The sequence below is a fragment of the Ranitomeya variabilis genome, chromosome 1 (genome assembly GCF_051348905.1).
Source record: "Ranitomeya variabilis isolate aRanVar5 chromosome 1, aRanVar5.hap1, whole genome shotgun sequence".
Classification (NCBI taxonomy): Eukaryota; Metazoa; Chordata; class Amphibia; order Anura; family Dendrobatidae; genus Ranitomeya; species Ranitomeya variabilis.
Window position 1 is genome coordinate 447815242 of NC_135232.1, and position 17748 is coordinate 447832989.

A 17748-nucleotide genomic window follows, 5' to 3' on the forward strand; every position below is an offset into this window, starting at 1 on the left:
ACGACTTACACATACCACCACATTATAAATTCATGAACCAGTAAAACCAAAACCATAACTACTATAACTATGCTTCTAGATAATTCCTCGATGGGTGTAGTTTCCAAAAATGGGATCACTTAGGGGAAAGTCCACCTTTTTGCACAAATTTTGGGGTCCATTTTCTCTTCCTACCCTTGTTAAATTGAAAAAATGTGGGGCTAAAGCAACATTTTTGGGTGACAAATCACATTTAAGCTCCATTTTTTGCAACTGCACTTGTGGAAATAAAGAATATGGGGTAAAAGAACATTTTTGGGCAAAAATTTGACTTTTTTATTTTCACGGCTCATACTTATAAAATCCTGTGAAGCACCAGGGAGTTCAAGGTGCTTACACATATCTAAATAAATTCCTTGAGGGGTCTAGTTTCCGAAATGGAGTAACCTGTGGGGATTTCCACTGTTTAGGCACATCAGAGACTTTCCAAACACGACATGGTGTCCGCTATAGTTTCAAACCATTTTTGTGTCCCTTCAGAACTTTGCTGTGCCCCAAACAGTAGTTTTCCACTACATGTGAGGTATCGTGTCGGCATACTCAGCATTGTGCATTTTCTCCTAATAATCTTGTGAAAATGCTAAATTTGGGGCTAAAGTAACGCTTTTGTTGGAAAAAGGAAACATTTTTCTTCCACATTGCTTTAATTCCTATAAAGTACCTGAACAGTTAATATACTAATTGAATATGGTTTCAAGCACTTTGAGGGGTAAAGTTTTTAGAATGTGATGTGGTCCCCAAAAAAATGGTTTTGTAAATTTTGTTGGAAAAATTAGAAAGTAGACATATGGTAAATGTTATTAACTATTTTGTGTGATATAACTCTCTAATTTAAGGGCATAAGAATTAAAAGATTAAAAATTGCCAAATTTTCAATATTTTCACAAATAAACGCAAAAAATACTGTCCTAAATTTACTACTAAAATGAAGTGCAATACGTCATGAAAAAAACAAAACTCAGAATCACTGGAATACGTTGAAGTATTCCAGAGCTATTACTTAATAAAGTGACACTGGTCAGGATTGAAAATATTGGCCTGGTCATGAAGATGAAAGCAGGCTAGGGCTTGAAGGGGTGAAGTTTATAACATAGAGCCATGAAAATAAAAAAAAAAAAAATTTTTTCCACAAAAATGATCTGTTAGCCCCAAATTTTTTATTTTCGCAAGGGGAACAGGTATGATAACCCATATGTGGCGGAAAACTACTGTTTGGGTGCACGGTAGGGCTTGAAGGGAAGTGACATTTTGGAATGCAGACTTTGATGGAATAGTATGTGGGAGTCTTGTCATGTTTGGAGAGTCACTGATATTTCTAAAAAGTTGAAATCCGCACAAGTGCACCCATTTTGGAAACTAGACGTTCCAAGGAATTTATCTAGATTTGTGGTGAGCATCTTGAACCCCAGGTGCTTCACACAAAATTATAACTTTGAGCCATGAAAATTAAATATTAAATTTTTTCCACAAACATTATCTTTTAGCCTCCAATTTTTTTTTTTTGCAAGGGTAAGAGGAAAAAATGGATTCCAAAATCTATTGCACGATTTATCCTTAGCACACTGATACCCCATATGTACAAGAAAACTACTGTTTGGCAGGACTCGGAAGGGAAGGAGTGACGTTTTGCAATGCAGACTTTGATGGAATGGTCTGCGGGTGTCATGTTGGGTTTGGAGAGCTCCTGATGTGACTAAACAGTGGAAAAACTCCACAAGTGACACCATTTTGGAACTGAACTAGTGTTTCCTGGTATTGCTGAATTTTATAATGTAGTGGCATTTGTAATTTGTGTAGAGTTCATCAGGTTGGCATACATGAATAGTGTAGAGTATATCAGATTGGCATACATGAGTTGTGCAGTATACTTTAGGTTGGCATACGTAAGTTGTGTAGTGTACGTCAGGTTGGGATACGTGAGTTGTGTAGTGTACGTCAGGTTGGCATACATTAGTGTAAGTCAGAAATTAATTTAGTAGTTCATGGATGTGTGATACAGTTTGAAGCAATCTTTTATACAGATGCCAGGTGTGCGGATCAGTGATTTGTGCTACAGATCAGCGCTCGGTTGCAGAAGGGGGGTGGGGGAGAGGAGAAAACAGGGGAAAAAGGTGTGAGAGGGGGATTGGGGGCGGATTAGGAAAATCAGGGTTCATCATTAACAGATCAGGGAAGGATCAGGAACGTCTTCTTTTTTCTTCAGCAGCAGCAGGAACACCAGCAGTAGTGGCACAGGTTTGTAAAGTCTGTGGCACCACAAGGCCCAGCACAACGTGACAGAACTCTAAGTGACTGATCTCCTCACGTCTGGAAGCCGGAATGAGAAAGTACAGAGTGGTCACTGAGAGTTCAAATCGCGTCTCTGCCCTCTGGTGCCATTGACATAATTGTCTGATTGCACCAATCAGAATAGGTCCTGGTGTGGTTGCTAGGTTCCAGCCTATGATCGGTGCTCTTATTGCTATATCCTAGAAATAAGTCAGTGCTTTCTATGTTTCACAGTATCCCCTAAACATTAAACTTCACTGAACACACTGTTTAACAAATGTAAGGATTTGAAAACAATAAAAAAAAAATATATATTAGGAATAATTTTAAGAATAATAATGATTTTTGACACCTATTATGATTTGCACATTATGTCTAAAATTTTTACATTCACATATTAGTCATCCTGCCAGGACTTCCCATAGAGAAAATAGTACATATGACAAGTTCAAGAGTTATAGAATACGGAAAAGCAATAAAAAGAGTGTTACAAATGTCCATCTGCTTATTTCATCGACACACTTTAATATCACGGAACTGCATTTGTTTAGGTTGTGAAAGAGGCTTCTAGTAGTATAGGGCAGCACATCAAAGTTAGTTGTAACTTATCCTCCTATGCAAAAAGTATTGCAGCAGATCTCTGGACGCTCAGATTATATAATGTGCTAGAGAAAGCTGAAAAAAAAAAAAAGAAAAACAGAAAAAGGAAAGTGACACGTGAACTCAGAATATCACTGCTACTGTGGACTTTCTATACAGGTTATTATGCAAGAAACAATAGTAAGCATCCGGTTTCCAAGGGAGATGGTCGGGGACTCACTTTCGATCATTAAGGCAGCCCTGACTTTAGACCTGTAAAATGAGACTTAAAACTAATATTTTCACACTCATGAGTAGCCAGGCTGGAAGCTGAGGTCATTAAAAAAATGATTTCAGAAGCAGAAGCAAAGTAGGAATCATGTTACTTTCAAAACCACTCGGGCTTCTACTAAGAAATGACTTCTATTTAACTCCTTTGTGAAACACTAACTCATATGAATTAACACATGACCAGCAGAATAAGGGTTAAGCTCACATAAAATAAATTTTCTTTTACAAGGTGATCAAATGCAATGAACTAGACACAGAAGAGGTTAATAACATGCTGCAGGGACAATTTGCATGTATTTGTGTGAATACTTTATTATATAAAAATATATGTAATTAGTGCAATCACAATATATTACAAATGTATAATCCATCATATCCACGTAATATATACTGAAAGAATAATATTAAAAGAAATGGTGTTGCCAGTGTAGATAGCACATGTACATCATGCACATAGGGGCAGCACGGTGACTCAGTGGTTAGAGCTGGGGTTCTGTGTTCAAATCCCACCAAGGACAACATCTGCAAAGAGTTTGTATGTTCTCCCTGTGTTTGCGTGGGTTTCCTCCAGGCACTCCGGTTTCCTCCCACACTCCAAAGACATATTGATAGGAAATTTAGATTGTGAGCCCCATTGGGGACAGTGATAATAATGTCTGTGAAGCACTGCGGAATATGATGGTGCTACATAACAGAGTAAATTAAATACAGAATATATTTTCAAAATACCTTACCTGAATAAATAAGTAGAGCATATATAGATACAAATAACACATGTAGATATTGTGAAAGTCTACTTTCCAGATCTAGAATTTATTTCTGTCAATTTTGATTTCTTTCTGTCAATTTTGATCTTTTTCCCACCATACAAGTGCTTCTCACTAACTTAGAATATCATCATAAAGTTAATTTATTTCAGTTCTTCAATACAAAAAGTGAAACTCATATATTAGAGAGAATCATTACAAACAGCGTCATCTATTTCAAGTGTTTTATTTCTGTTTATATTGATGATTATGGCTTACAGGCAATGAAACCCCAAAAGTCATTATATCAGTAAATTAGAATACGGTAATTAACAACCTAAGCGATTAAAAAGGTCCCTTAGTCCGTTTCAGTAGGCTCCACAATCATGGGGAAGACTGATGACTTGACAGATGTCCAGAAGACAATCATTGACACACTCCACAAGGAGGGTAAGCCACAAAAAGTCATTGCTAAAGAAGCTGGCTGTTCACAGAGTGTTGCATCCAAACATATTAATGGAAAGTTGAGTGGAAGGAAAAAGTGTGGTAGAAAAAGGTGCACAAGCAACCGGGATAACCAAAGTCTTAAAAGTATTGTTAAGAAAAGGCCATTCAAAAATTTGGGGGAGATTCACAAGGAGTGGACTGCTGGTGGAGTCATTGCTTCAAGAGCCACCACACACAGACGTATATAAGACATGGGCTACAAGTGTCACATTCCTTGTGTCAAGCCACTCATGACCAATAGACAATGCCAGAAGCTTCTTACCTGGGCCAAGGAGAAAAAGAACTAGACTGTTGCTCAGTGGTCCAAGGTGTTGTTTTCAGATGAAAGTAAATTTTGCATTTCATTTGGAAATCAAGGTCCCAGAGTCTGGAGGAAGAGTGGAGAGGCACACAATCCAAGCTACTTGAGGTCTAGTGTGAAGTTTCCATGATCAGTGACAGTTTGGGGAGCCATGTCATTGGCTGGTGTAGGTCCACTGCGTTTTATCGAGACTAAAGTCAGTGCAGCCATCTACCAGGAAATTGTAAAGCACTTCATGCCGACAAACTTTTTAGAGATGGACATTTCATTCTCCAGCAAGACATGGCACCCGTCCACAATGTCAAATCCACCAATTCCTGGTTTAAAAACAACAGTATCACTGTCCTTGATTGGCAAGCAAATTCGCCTGACCTTAACCCCATAGAGAATCTATGGTGTATGGTGAAGAGAAAGATGAGAGACACCAGTGCCAACAATGCAGAAGAGCTGAAAGGGAATCTGTCACCTAATTTTTCACATATATGCTGCGGCCACCGCCATTAGGGGCTTATCTACTCATTCTGTAATGCCGTAAAAAAGCTCCTGATGTAACCTGAAAGATAAGAAAAACAAGTCAGATTATACTCACCCAGGGGCGGTCCTTTGCGGTCTGGGTTCAATGGGTGTCGCAGGTCCGGGTCCGGCCCCTCCCAAATTCATACGATTCTTCATCCTCCTTGCTCCTGTCGGGGCTCATGCGCAGGCGTAATTCTCTGCCCTGTTGAGGGGAGATCGAAGTACTACAGTACGCAGGTGCTGGGAAAGCTCAGAGAGGCCCAGCGCCTGCACACTGCAGTACTTTACGCTGCCCTCAACAGGGCAGATCAGTACCCCTGTGCATGAGTCGTGACACGAAGCAAGGAGGATGACGACATCATATGAAGATGGGATGCGCTGGACCCGGACATGCGATGCCCATCGGACCCGGACTGCAAAGGACCGCCCCTAGGTGAGTATAATCTAATTTTTTTTTCTTATCTTTCAGGTTATATCGGGGGCTTATTTACAGCATTACAGAATGCTGTAGATAAGCCCCTAATGGCGGTGGCCGCAGCTTATATGCGAAAAATGAGGTGACAGATTCCTTTGAAGGCTGCTATCAAACCAACCTGAGCCTCCATAACACATCAGCAGTGCCACAGGCTGATCGCCTCTGCCACGTCGCATTGATGCAGTAATTGATGCAAAAGGAGCCCCAACTAAGTATTGAGTGCATTTACTGAATATACATTTTAGTAGGCCAACATTTCGGATTTTAAAATAATTTTTCAAGCTGGTATTATAAAGTATTCTAATTTACTGAGATAATGACTTTTGGGTTTTCAGTGGCTGTAAGCCATAATCATCAATATTAACAGAAATATACATTTGAAATAGATCACTCTTTTTGTAATAACTCTATATAATATATGAGTTTCACTTTTTGTACTGAAGAATTGAAATAAATTAACTTTTTGATGATATTCTAATTTTGTGAGAAGCACCTGTAGATGGTCATGGATTTCTAATAAGGATGCTTGCTGATACAAAATGTCCTTATTTAACATATTTGTAAAAGAAGATAGTATATTTGATGATGGTGGCCCCGCCAGGGGTTGTCTGGTCCAAAGCGATAAGTCTGCCTTCATTCTGTGTGACTGCAGACTTCTGAATCCTGAGTAGGGACCGGAGGATATGAATGAGTTATACATACTCCTGGACTGAAGCCGTCTAGCGGGTGTGGCCTCGCTACATTGAGCAAGGTCACGCCCCATCTAGTGACACGGCCGTCCAGTAGGTGTGGCAGATTAGAGGGCACGGTCTTGCACCATACAACTGTACGGAAGCGAGACTGCAACCACTGGCCAGGAGTATCTATAACTCATACATACCCCCCAGCCCTGAAACTCATACATACCCTTCGAAACCAGTGAATCCTTGCAGTGTACCGTGCGAGCGCTGGGTGGATTCATATGTCTGCAGTCACACTGCAGATTTATCGATTTTGAACGACAACCCCTTTAAGCGTGCAGGCACACAATGGCAACAGTTCAATAAAACTCTACTCAAGAGGAGGCATAAAGTTTGATAGTTCAATAGTCTTTTTTAAAGGCAACAAGCATGGTAGTTACAAAGTTTATGACATAAGGGAACAACTTAACCTGAGGCATATGATTGGCAGTTGATTGTTGGTGGGCTTGCACTTTCAATATTTCATACAATCTGATGGAATTCTCCTCTGCAGCTCTTCTTGCACAGTCTCTGTCACTCCTTTTACAACACAGCACTCTTACGCTCAACTCCTTGTCTCCCCTCCTGACAGTAATGCAATGGCCTGTAATAGCATATTTGTGCACTCAGAGGGCTAAATCACACATTCATAACAGTCATTCACATTCATACAATATTCTCTCTGCTGTATCTTTGGTAACAAACCTCTTCATTCACAGGCACTCTACTATCTAGCGGATTCACTCTTCGCTCACAAAAATATGTTTTTCTTTTCTTTTCCGTGGTGGACATCCTCAACCTTTAATGGTGCCAATAATGGTGGCACTCTCTCATGTAGGTGTGTGGTTTAGCCCCATCTGGGATAGGCTACAAGGAGGAAAGTACAAGCTGAAACATCCTGTTTTGCTCTTCCATGTCCCCTACTTTAGCCCCGGGATTGCCCACCATATATAGTGAGAGCTACTCATGTCTACATCTAGCTAGCTACGATGCAGACACTGTCCGCTGGTCCCCACATGTCCAGAGCCAATGCTGCCTTTTGACCCAGCCATGGCACCATCATCTTACATGCAATGCAATCATCGATCCTAAAGAGTGTCCCTCAGACCTCTAGTATGCCATCGGTGTCAGATGGTGTTTCTGTACGGCTGAGAACAATCAATGGCAGAGAGTCCTTGACAGCCCAGAACACGATGGTAGGGTTTGGAAAGTACAAATTCTTAATTTGTGCAAAAGAATAGAAGACGCCATTTCAACACTCTTTCATATATAAAAGGCAGAGTAACTATTATAAAGAACTAGAAATAGGCCCGATGCTATCACATCAGGACTGCGTGAAATGAACATCTGTTTATGCTTAGTGGTGCTGACAGGAGCAGCGGACATGTCTCACACCGTTTGCGCTTTCCAACATATCTGTTCAATATCATCCCTCTGCATTTTTGTATTTTTGTGCAGGCGCAGATCGTGGCCTTGCGGCCACAGGAGAAAATGTTACTGTGGAAGAGTTGCTGCTGTGAGGTGGGGCCGCCGCCTGCGACATGTATATACACACAGCATCGTGCTACACTCCTTTGTGTGTCAACAGTGCTGAGCCCTCCTTCCCCAGCCGTAGCTCGCCCTCTCTATTCAGGGCGCCCGGGTCATGCCTGCGCAAGTAACACTGCCGTGGTGCCTTATGGGATTCGGGGACAGCGGCCGGAAGTCCCAACTGGCGATTATTATATAGGATGTACATCATATACCATAAATGCCGCTATTGCAGAGTTCTCCCATTCTAGGCTATTGGCAAAAAGGTGTGGGTTCCTTTCAAAAAGCACTGCAACATTAGCAACCAAATGAATACACTCTTGAATCAAAGGAAAAGAATAAGGATTAAAAAAATGTTCCAGCTTAGTTAGAGACAAAGAAAACGCTATATTAAGGGTCACTAATCTAACCCCAAAAGAGGTGCGAAACCGGCTAAATAAGATTAAAGTAGATAAATCTATGGGTCCGGATGGCATACACCCACGAGTACTAAGAGAACTAAGTAATGTAATAGACAAGCCATTATTTCTTATATTTAGGGACTCTATAGCGATGGAGTCTGCTCCACAAGACTGGCACATAGCAAATGTGGTACCAATATTCAAAAAGGGCTCTAAAAGTGAACCTGGAAATTATAGGCCAGTAAGTCTCACCTCTATTGTTGGTAAAATATTTGAAGGGTTTCTGGGGGACGCTATTTTGGATTATCTCAATGCGAATAACCGTTTAACTCCACATCAGCACGGGTTTATGAGGAATCGCTACTATCAAACCAATCTAATCAGTTTTTATGAAGAGGTAAGCTATAGGCTGGACCAAGGTGAGTCATTAGACGTAGTATATCTTGATTTTTCCAAAGCGTTTGATACTGTGTCATGTGAGGGTGGGTCAGGGCAGTAGTCGTGACTGAGGACTTCTGCTCCATCACACCCTGGCCTCCCCTCACATAAACATAATGTCCATTAGTAAGTGTACCTGTGTCTCCAGGTCCAACTCCTTCAGAGTCTCCTCTCTTCTGCAGGGGACTCTCTACAGACGATTTCACACAAACTGAGGCACAGTCCATTGCAACTTTTAAATGAACGACTTTACTAGTTTCTTTACACAGGACATCCTTGCACTCCACAGCTTTTATTATAGGTTGCACAATACACTTTTCGTCATCTTTCCCTGTGCTTATCTCATGGCTAAGCAGCACGTGTCCGGGTTGGACCGTCCCAGACAGTCTCTCAGCGTCCTCCCTGTTTGCCTCTGCAGACATTCTTCTGTCTGTTTCACCCCAGATGTCAGATCATCTGTACCCAAAGTCAGTTGTCACACAGCGAGTGACCTGCCATTCTGTACTGCCATAGCTTTTCCTGTGGTACTTCTTATGGCCTTCAGTACATTACAGGGACCTACTGCCTTTAATGGTAATGCAGCATCCTCTCTGAGTCTCCTGCATCCCTGTACTCTCCTGGCCTTTCCTTCAGCTTCTGCACCACACTGCTGTATCTCACTGTAGCTCTCTCTTGCTGTTTTCCTGGCCTGTTGCTGTCGTGGCCTGTGGCTCTTGATGGCTGGGCTCCTGTCTTAAAACGTTACAGAGCTAACTGCCCTGCCAACTGATTCAAATTCTAGATATTTCCCAGGTTAATGGTCGTTAGCTCCTCCCACTTAACTATTTACACTCCACCCCCTTCTAGTGGGCCAACTAGGGTACTACACTCTCCCTAATACATATTAGAAAAAATACAATATTTAAAAGCATAAATAAACATTAAATATCCATAACATATTTCAGGGCTTTAGTCAACCCCCTTACAGCCACACAAGAGGTTGGTACACAAAATGAGAATGCTGGGTCTGGGAGAAAATGTGTGTAAATGGGTAAATAACTGGCTTAGTGATAGAAAGCAGAGGGTGATTATAAATGGTATATTCTCTAACTGGGTCGCTGTGACCAGTGGGGTACTGCAGGGGTCAGTGTTGGGACCTTTTCTCTTCAACATATTTATTAACGATCTGGTAGAAGGTTTACACAGTAAAATATTGATATTTGCAGATGATACAAAACTATGTAAAGCAGTCAATACAAGAGAATATAGTATTATGCTACAGATGGATCTGGATAAGCTGGAAACTTGGGCTGAAAGGTGCTAGATGCCGTTTAACAATGATAAATGTAAGGTTATATACATGGGAAGAAGGAATCAATATCACCATTACACACTGAACGGGAAACCACTGGGTAAATCTGACATGGGGAAGGACTTGGGGCTCCTAGATAATGATAAACTTACCTGTAGCAGCCAGTGCCAGGCAGCGGCTGCCAAGGCAAACAGGATCATGGGGTGCATTAAAAGAGGTCTGGATACACATGATGAGAACATTATACTTACTCTGTACAAATCCCTGGTTAGAATGCACATGGAGCACTGTGTACAGTTTTGGGCACCAGTGCTCAGGAAGCATATAATGGAACTAGAGCGAGTACAAATGAGGGCAACAAAATTAATAAAGGGGATGGGGGAACTTCAATACCCAGACAGATTAGAAAAATTAGGATTATTTAGTCTAGAAATAAGATGACTGAGGGGCAATCTAATAACCATGTATAAGTATATAAGGGGACAATACAAATATCTCTCCGAGAATCTGTTTATACCAAGGAAGGTGATGGTCACAAGGGGGCATTCTCTGCGTCTGGAGGAGAGAAGTTTTTCAACCAACATAGAAGAGGATTCTTTACTGTTAGGGCAGTGAGAATCTGGAATTGCTTGCCTGAGGAGGTGGTGATGGCAAACTTAGTCGAGGGGTTCAAGAGAGGCCTGGATGTCTTCCTGGAGCGTAACTATATTGTATCTTACAGTTATTAGGTTCTTTAGAAGGAACGTAGATCTGGGGATTTATTCCGATAGAATATAGACTGAACTGGATGGACAAATGTATTTTATCGGCCTTGCTAACTATGTTACTATGTTAGATGTGTAGGAAAATAAATTTACCCTTCTATGAACAACAGGGACAATGATGCATTTTTTCGCTGGGTTATTGTGGATCAAAACTGGTATTAGTATAAAATTTCCACTATGGGTGGTTAAAAATGTGGTTTTCACCCGAATCAATTCAATACCCATCTCAACAACTCAATATAAAATCATAACTGTGACCACAAGGGTAACACATTTTAGCAGTCTTACCTGGGAAGAGGATGATAGAGATCATAAGGCATAATTTGTTTGTAGCCATCACTGCAAGTAATAAAAAAATTGAATAAATACAAATGCAAAGGAACAGAGTATTATTCATTTATCATGCTTTTCTTCAGGAGATGCTGGACTCTTCTCACTCACTAGGGCTTTATGTTGTATTACCCATTATTTTTATGTCTATTTTCACCTCGAACAATGATGGCCCCCAATAAATTTAATAGGGTTTGTCAATGTCAATATATAAGCAGAAGCCACGGTGTCAGTTTAAACAGGTCCTAAACAATATACCATTAGTAAAACACACACATTTTGTATGACACCAAACTTCAGCTCAAACACAATGAATAGAATTTAGGTTGGACATCTTTCGTGAAAGAAAGGACTAGAGTACAGGACTTATTGTATTAGAAACCTAATCAAGTGAATTGCTTAAACAAAAGTGGTGACAGATTAAGAGTAAAAACTGCTGGCAACATCCTGTTAAATCTGCCAATTTCTGGGTGAACTGAAACAACCTCTGAGACTTAGTCAGAAAGTTCATGATAACATTAATTTAGTCATCACATAAAACCAGACCCTGATAAAACCTACAATACAGACTCCACTTTCTGTATAACTTTCCTCTCTTGGGCTGTACAAGAAACACTTGAGCCATGCAGTTAGTTTGATCTGAAACAATAAAAGACAACAAACCACTGGAGACCCTCCTTCATTATCATTGTAGATAGGAAGAGGTCTTTGCCAAGCCAGGAAACCATTCGAGAGTTCTGGCATTTGAAAAACTGATTTGAAACCAATGTGACTGACATCGGTAGAGATTGTGCAGTCCGATAAGGTCTGATAATGCACAGATGCTAAACACAGACAGATTTCAGCCAACCTTGAGACCACATAGAAGCAGTTGCTATGATCAGCCCTTCAGTAACTGGATACGATAAACCGCTAAGATAGAATATTAAACATTTACACAATGTATGTAAAAAATCAGAATCAATGTCAAAGGAAATATTTTGCATTGCTTCTTATTGACTGATGTTGGCTATTCATAATAGCCAGTGTGGAAGGTTGACTCACTTAGCTTTTCCTCGAGGTAGACACAGGACCACGTTTGGCTAAAGTCTCTGGGTGGTTTATTAATTCATAAACCAAAACTCCAAATTGGTAACAGAAAAAACAGCTTGTCTGGCTCAAATGAAAATAAAAAGTTCATACACAGTCCTGCCCAGTGTCTCTGGTACTACACATATAGCAGCTCTTGCAGGAGCTAGCAGTCAGGAGACTTCGTTCCTCCACACAACACAGAGAAAAAAAAAAAACTAGCTGGACATTTAACTCCCTCCAGCCACATCCTGGAGGTGGAGATATGGTAGGTAGGCGTCCCGCCCATCTCTGACCTACCCACCATAAAAGCCATGTCCATATAGCAACTGGATTGCACTCAGCACATATCATGCTGGATAAAACACTTATGGCTTTCCATTCACGCAGGAAAGCAACTTTTGTGACATATATCTCCCTTCATGTACGGCACCAGTGACCCTGTCACATATCCCCCCTCTGCCAAAAGCTGGGGGCTTCGGCACCTTCGGACACAAAACAGGGAATTCGGGAGAGGGCATCTGCATTCCTGTGTAACTTCCCAGGTCTATGTTCTATGTGGAACCTGAAATCCTGGTCCTAAGAACCACCTCATCACCCGGGCATTCTTATCCTTAACCATCTCAGAGGGGCATGATCGGACACAAATTTAAACTTCCAGCCTAGTAGATAATTCCTCAATGTATTCACGGCCCATTTTATGACTAGACACTCCTCCACAGTGGCATAATTTTTCTCGCATGATGAGATCTTCTGGCTCAGATCCAGGATGGGATGCTCTTCCCCATTTATTTCCTGAGACAGCACGGCTCCCAACCCAACTTCTAAGGCATCCACAAACTCCTTGCTGAAGTCTGGTGCTACCAGAACAGGATGTTTACAAAGAGCCTGCTTCAGGTTCCTGCTTCCTTGCCACTTGGCTAGGAACATGCTCTCCACCGTGGGGATAAGTACTAGCACACGGTCCTCTGACTGGAACTGCATCAGCCTCGGTGATTGGTTATACACCCTTGCCTGTGCCTCCTGTGCCTGGGGAAGATGCTCCTTCACTATAGGCATCACTTTTGTCATTCTCTCCTGCAGCTGGGCAACATGCTCAATGATGCTCCAGTGTGGCGTGACCTCAGCTTCCCACGTTTCCTCGGCGATGTACAGGAGCCCTCGCGGATGTTGACCATACAAGAGCTTGAACGGAGAGAAGCCAGTAGAGGTCTGGGGAACTTCGCTGATGGAGAAGAGCAAAAACAGAAGCAGGTAATCCCAGTCTTGAAAGGCCTTCTCAATGACCTTTTTGACCATAGCTTTCAAGGTTTTATTGATGAGTTCTACTAGGCCGTCGGTCTGTGACTGGTGCACAGAGGTTCGCAGATGGGCAATCTGCAGGACCCTACACAGTTTTTAAATACCTTGCTCATGAATGGGGTTCCCTCGTCTGTCAAAATCTTCTTCGGAGGCCTGTCCTAGCAAAAATATGGACAAGTTCTCGTACTTTTAGCCAAAGAGGTCCTTAGTGGTACTGCTTCAGAGAACCGGGTCGCATAGTCCATGACCACTAGAATATATTGGTACCATCGCAGAGACTTAACTAAAGGACCTACTAGGTCCATGGCAATTCGCTCGAACGGGATCTCTATTACCAGTAATGGAACCAGAGGACTTCGGAAGTGAGAAGAGGGATCGGTTATCTGGCAGGTGGGGCACGACCTACAATTCAGGATCTCAGGGTAACATGCCAGCCAATAGTACCTCTGCATTATTCTCTCCTGCGTTTTCCACACCCCACATGTACCCCCAAAACATGTGAATGGGCCATGTCTAGAACCCTCCGCCGTTATGGACCTGGAACCAACAGCTGCTCCTCTATTTCACCTCCCCTCAGTGTGGTCACTCGATACAACAATTCGCTATTGACTGCAAAGTGTGAGAATCTGGTGTCAGCCCCTGGCTTTTGAGCAACCCAATCAATCACAAACACATTTTCAAAGGCACCTTTTAGGGTAAGATCCCACTTTTGAGCAGTCCCAAAAATTTCCCCAGAAACCCCCAGCTCAGGAACCTCGGCCTCACTGGTCACCGGTTCTTCCTCATCACCAGCTAGGACACACAAGGGGAACTCCTCCACCTCCGACGGGTAATCATCAGGGGTGCGCTGGCTCCTGCCTGAGACACTGGGCACTCCTGCTTTCCCCCACAAGTCACAGAACAGGCTGAAGGCCTGCCCGATTATCACAAGGTGTAGTAAATCTCTGACTACCCCGCTCAAACACAGTCAAAAACGCCTCTATATCATCCCCTGTGGTCATCTTTTCCATGGCTCGTCTTACCGCTTCCCGGATGCAGGAGTAATCACCTTGACGTGGGGGAGTGGTGGATTCTCCGCTGTGGAAATCTCCCGCCAGGGATTGCATTTGCCCTTGTTGTTGCTGAATCTGCTGCATCAGGAGTTTATTAGACTCCTGCTGTACCTTGTGCTGCTGCTGCTGTTGGCTCAGGATCAGGTGTTTGCGTAGCTCCTCCATCTTGTCCGACCACTGTTCCAACCCTGTAGCCGCCTTCACCCAGGACAAATAGTTTATCCACCACTACTACCCGTGTTCCTGGAACACTGCCCGCATCCGAAACACCACTTGTGGAAGGTTGGCTCACTTAGCTGCTCCTCGAGGTAGACACAGGACCACACTTCGTTAAAGTCTGTGGATGGTTTATTACTTCATAAACCAAAACCCCAAACTGGTAATAGAAAAAGCCTGTCCGGCTCAAGTTCCAATAAAAAGTTAATACACATTCCTGCCCAGTGCCTCTGGGACCACACATATAGCACCTCTTGCAGGAGATAGCAGTCTGGAGGCTTCCTTCCTCCACACAACACAGAGAAAAAAAAACTAAGTGGACATTTAACTCCCTCCAGACACACCCTGGAGGTGGAGATATGGTGGGTGGGCATACTGCCCATCTCTGACTTACCCACCATAAAAGCCATGACCATATAGCAACTGGATTACTAAATGTGCCTTTTATAATACCAGTCTTTTCTTATGTGGCACAAGGGTCAATTCCCATACTAAGTACCTCTCAATACCCTATACCTAGATCTGACCAAGACAACTTCACTAAGGAGACTGTATGTGATTCCTATACTTTTTCCACTCTTTGCTTTCAAAAAATTCTCACAGTATAAATTCAATATATTATAGATTGCTAACAAAACTCTCAACAAGCTGCAACACACATCCTAACCACTGAGTGGCCACAAATAGACACAGAGGCAACCAATTGATCATTTGTGTTTTTTTAAGTCACTTTTTATTTTTTGTCCTGTGGTGTTAGTTGTTGTTTTTGGTGCCAATCTCTACAAAATGGTGCACGTGATTCATGAATTTGTAGCAAAGTAAAAAAAATATTTTTTTTTTGTCCTGAACTGTTTTTTTGGCAGTAAAAGTCTAAGTATTTGGTGTCAAAAGTTACATGTTATGCAAAAAGGAAGAAGATTGTGCCAAAATACTAGTATACTCAAAAATACACAGGGGGTGAATGGAGTGAAGTTGTGTATATTTTTTTTCTATTTTTAAAAAGTCGAAATTTCTGAATCGGGCAAAAACTTCTGGAATTGCTAGACTCTGTCCCCACAGTTGAAAACTAAAAGGTAGGCGAGCACATAAGTACATATAACGTAGACTTCAGAAAAGGTGCAAATAGAATAATGAACTGGTGCAAACAAAAAAAAAGGTACAAAACACACAAAACTAGACAAGAAATAGGTGCAAAAGCAACTATGAATAGCTAATCATTGCACGCCACTCATCTTTGGAAATGTTGTTCTAACCAAAAGGAAAGCTTCGAAAGAACACACCTGTAAGCTTCCTCTTGGTATTCCATTTTTCTCTCAAAGCCCAAACATACAACATGTATAGGTCATAGTGAAAAAGGCAGTGTGCACCACATGGACACAAGTAACCATATTAATTACTCTGTTTATAGTTCAGGAGAATATGATGGCAGGATTTAAAGGTGACTTGTCACCTGGTTAAAATTGGCCACCTTTTGTTCTTATTTTTTCCCACTTCTCCACTGAGTTTTTAAAATCTTGTATATATTGTTTCAGAGGTGGTCTTTTTATTTAGTGTTGCTTTTCATGATTTCTTCAAGGGAGAGTGGTTCAAAAGTAATTATACAGAGCAGTCTAAAGGCACGTCCCCACAGAATTCTATGAGCCACGCCCCCTTGGAAAGACCATAAAAATCATCTTTACAGAAAAAGGCCTATATCTCTGGAACCGTAAGGTGGATTTAAGAAAAACAAAAAGCGGACTACTCAGGTCCTCTTTAAGTAATAGAAAAATACATTAAAAAAATCTACTAAACTAATAATTTTACCTTTTTTACATTGTTAAAGGCAATTCCATATACTATGCACTGCTACTTTGACTTTGTACACTCATCTATATACTTACTCAACTCAATAAATTGTTTTGCGCCATCTGCAGAATATTTTATTTACTATCTGTTCAAAGAGTAGCATTACGAACATCTGACATTTCACTAGGTAATGAAATGACCTTACTAATCCTATCCTCCTGGGATATTTCTTATATCCTTTTCCATGCTTTTACTTTGAGAACTTGGTTTTCGGTAAAGTTTAATCTGACAATTTTAATAAAGTCCATGTGCAGCCACAACTCCCTGCTGGGATTGCTTGGATCCAGTCCACATGCACACTCTATGGCAAGAGTAAAACACCCTGTATGTGGCTTCACGAGATCATGGTATTAGCATTTTTGGCCTTGTACCGCCATTACACCTAATGCTCTTTTGTTTCTGGCTGTTTTTCCAGGCCTGAATTCTATATACGGTACATTAAGGTAAGGTCTCTTTGGGCACAAATATACACTGCCAAAAATATCCCATTTACCACCATATTGAGTTTTTGTAAGACTGATAAGTTTATGAAAACCAGCCCATGCATTGTACAGAATATTTCACTGAACTACGAGAGAAATATGCTCAATCAATTTTTTTAGGATTTACCCATGCAGTGTTCCTGGCCTGAAAAAATGTCCAGTAATCAAACCTGTATTAGTTTGGGATATAATGGCAGTAGCAGAATTCTTCTCATCAATATATACCGTAATTGTTTCTATGATCAGCAATCATATACTATGTGCATGAAACGACCACCAGACACACTGCAAATTGCAATCTGAAATAATATGTCTCTCAGCCCATGATATAGAAAAAAAAAGAAAAACGTAGCAGAAGAGAGATCTAATGAGACGCTGCAGGCTACAAGTGCTGAATGTTCTCTGTCTGCTTCTGAAAAGTTAAAGAGTTAATGACTTGTCCAAATATCACTGTGGACAAATTTCACCCCAGTGAAAAAGTGAAAGGTTAGCCTCATTCAACCTCAGAGAGCAATTCATTATTATGGCAGCCCGGCTTGTCTGAAGGTGAGGAAAGTAGAGCTGGGTGGGGATTCTTTGCAGCCTGTT

General features: G+C 41.5%; 1 protein-coding gene across 4 annotated transcripts in view; it reads right to left on the minus strand.

Moving 5' to 3' along the window:
• Positions 1 to 17748, minus strand: part of ADAMTSL1 (ADAMTS like 1) — a 481733-nt gene that overhangs the window by 186494 nt on the left and 277491 nt on the right. For all 4 annotated transcript variants that reach the window (XM_077249770.1, XM_077249780.1, XM_077249791.1 and 1 more), the window contains one exon: positions 11154 to 11204. In XM_077249770.1, coding sequence (XP_077105885.1) covers positions 11154 to 11204 — 51 coding nt within the window. The remainder of the gene's footprint in view (positions 1 to 11153; positions 11205 to 17748) is intronic.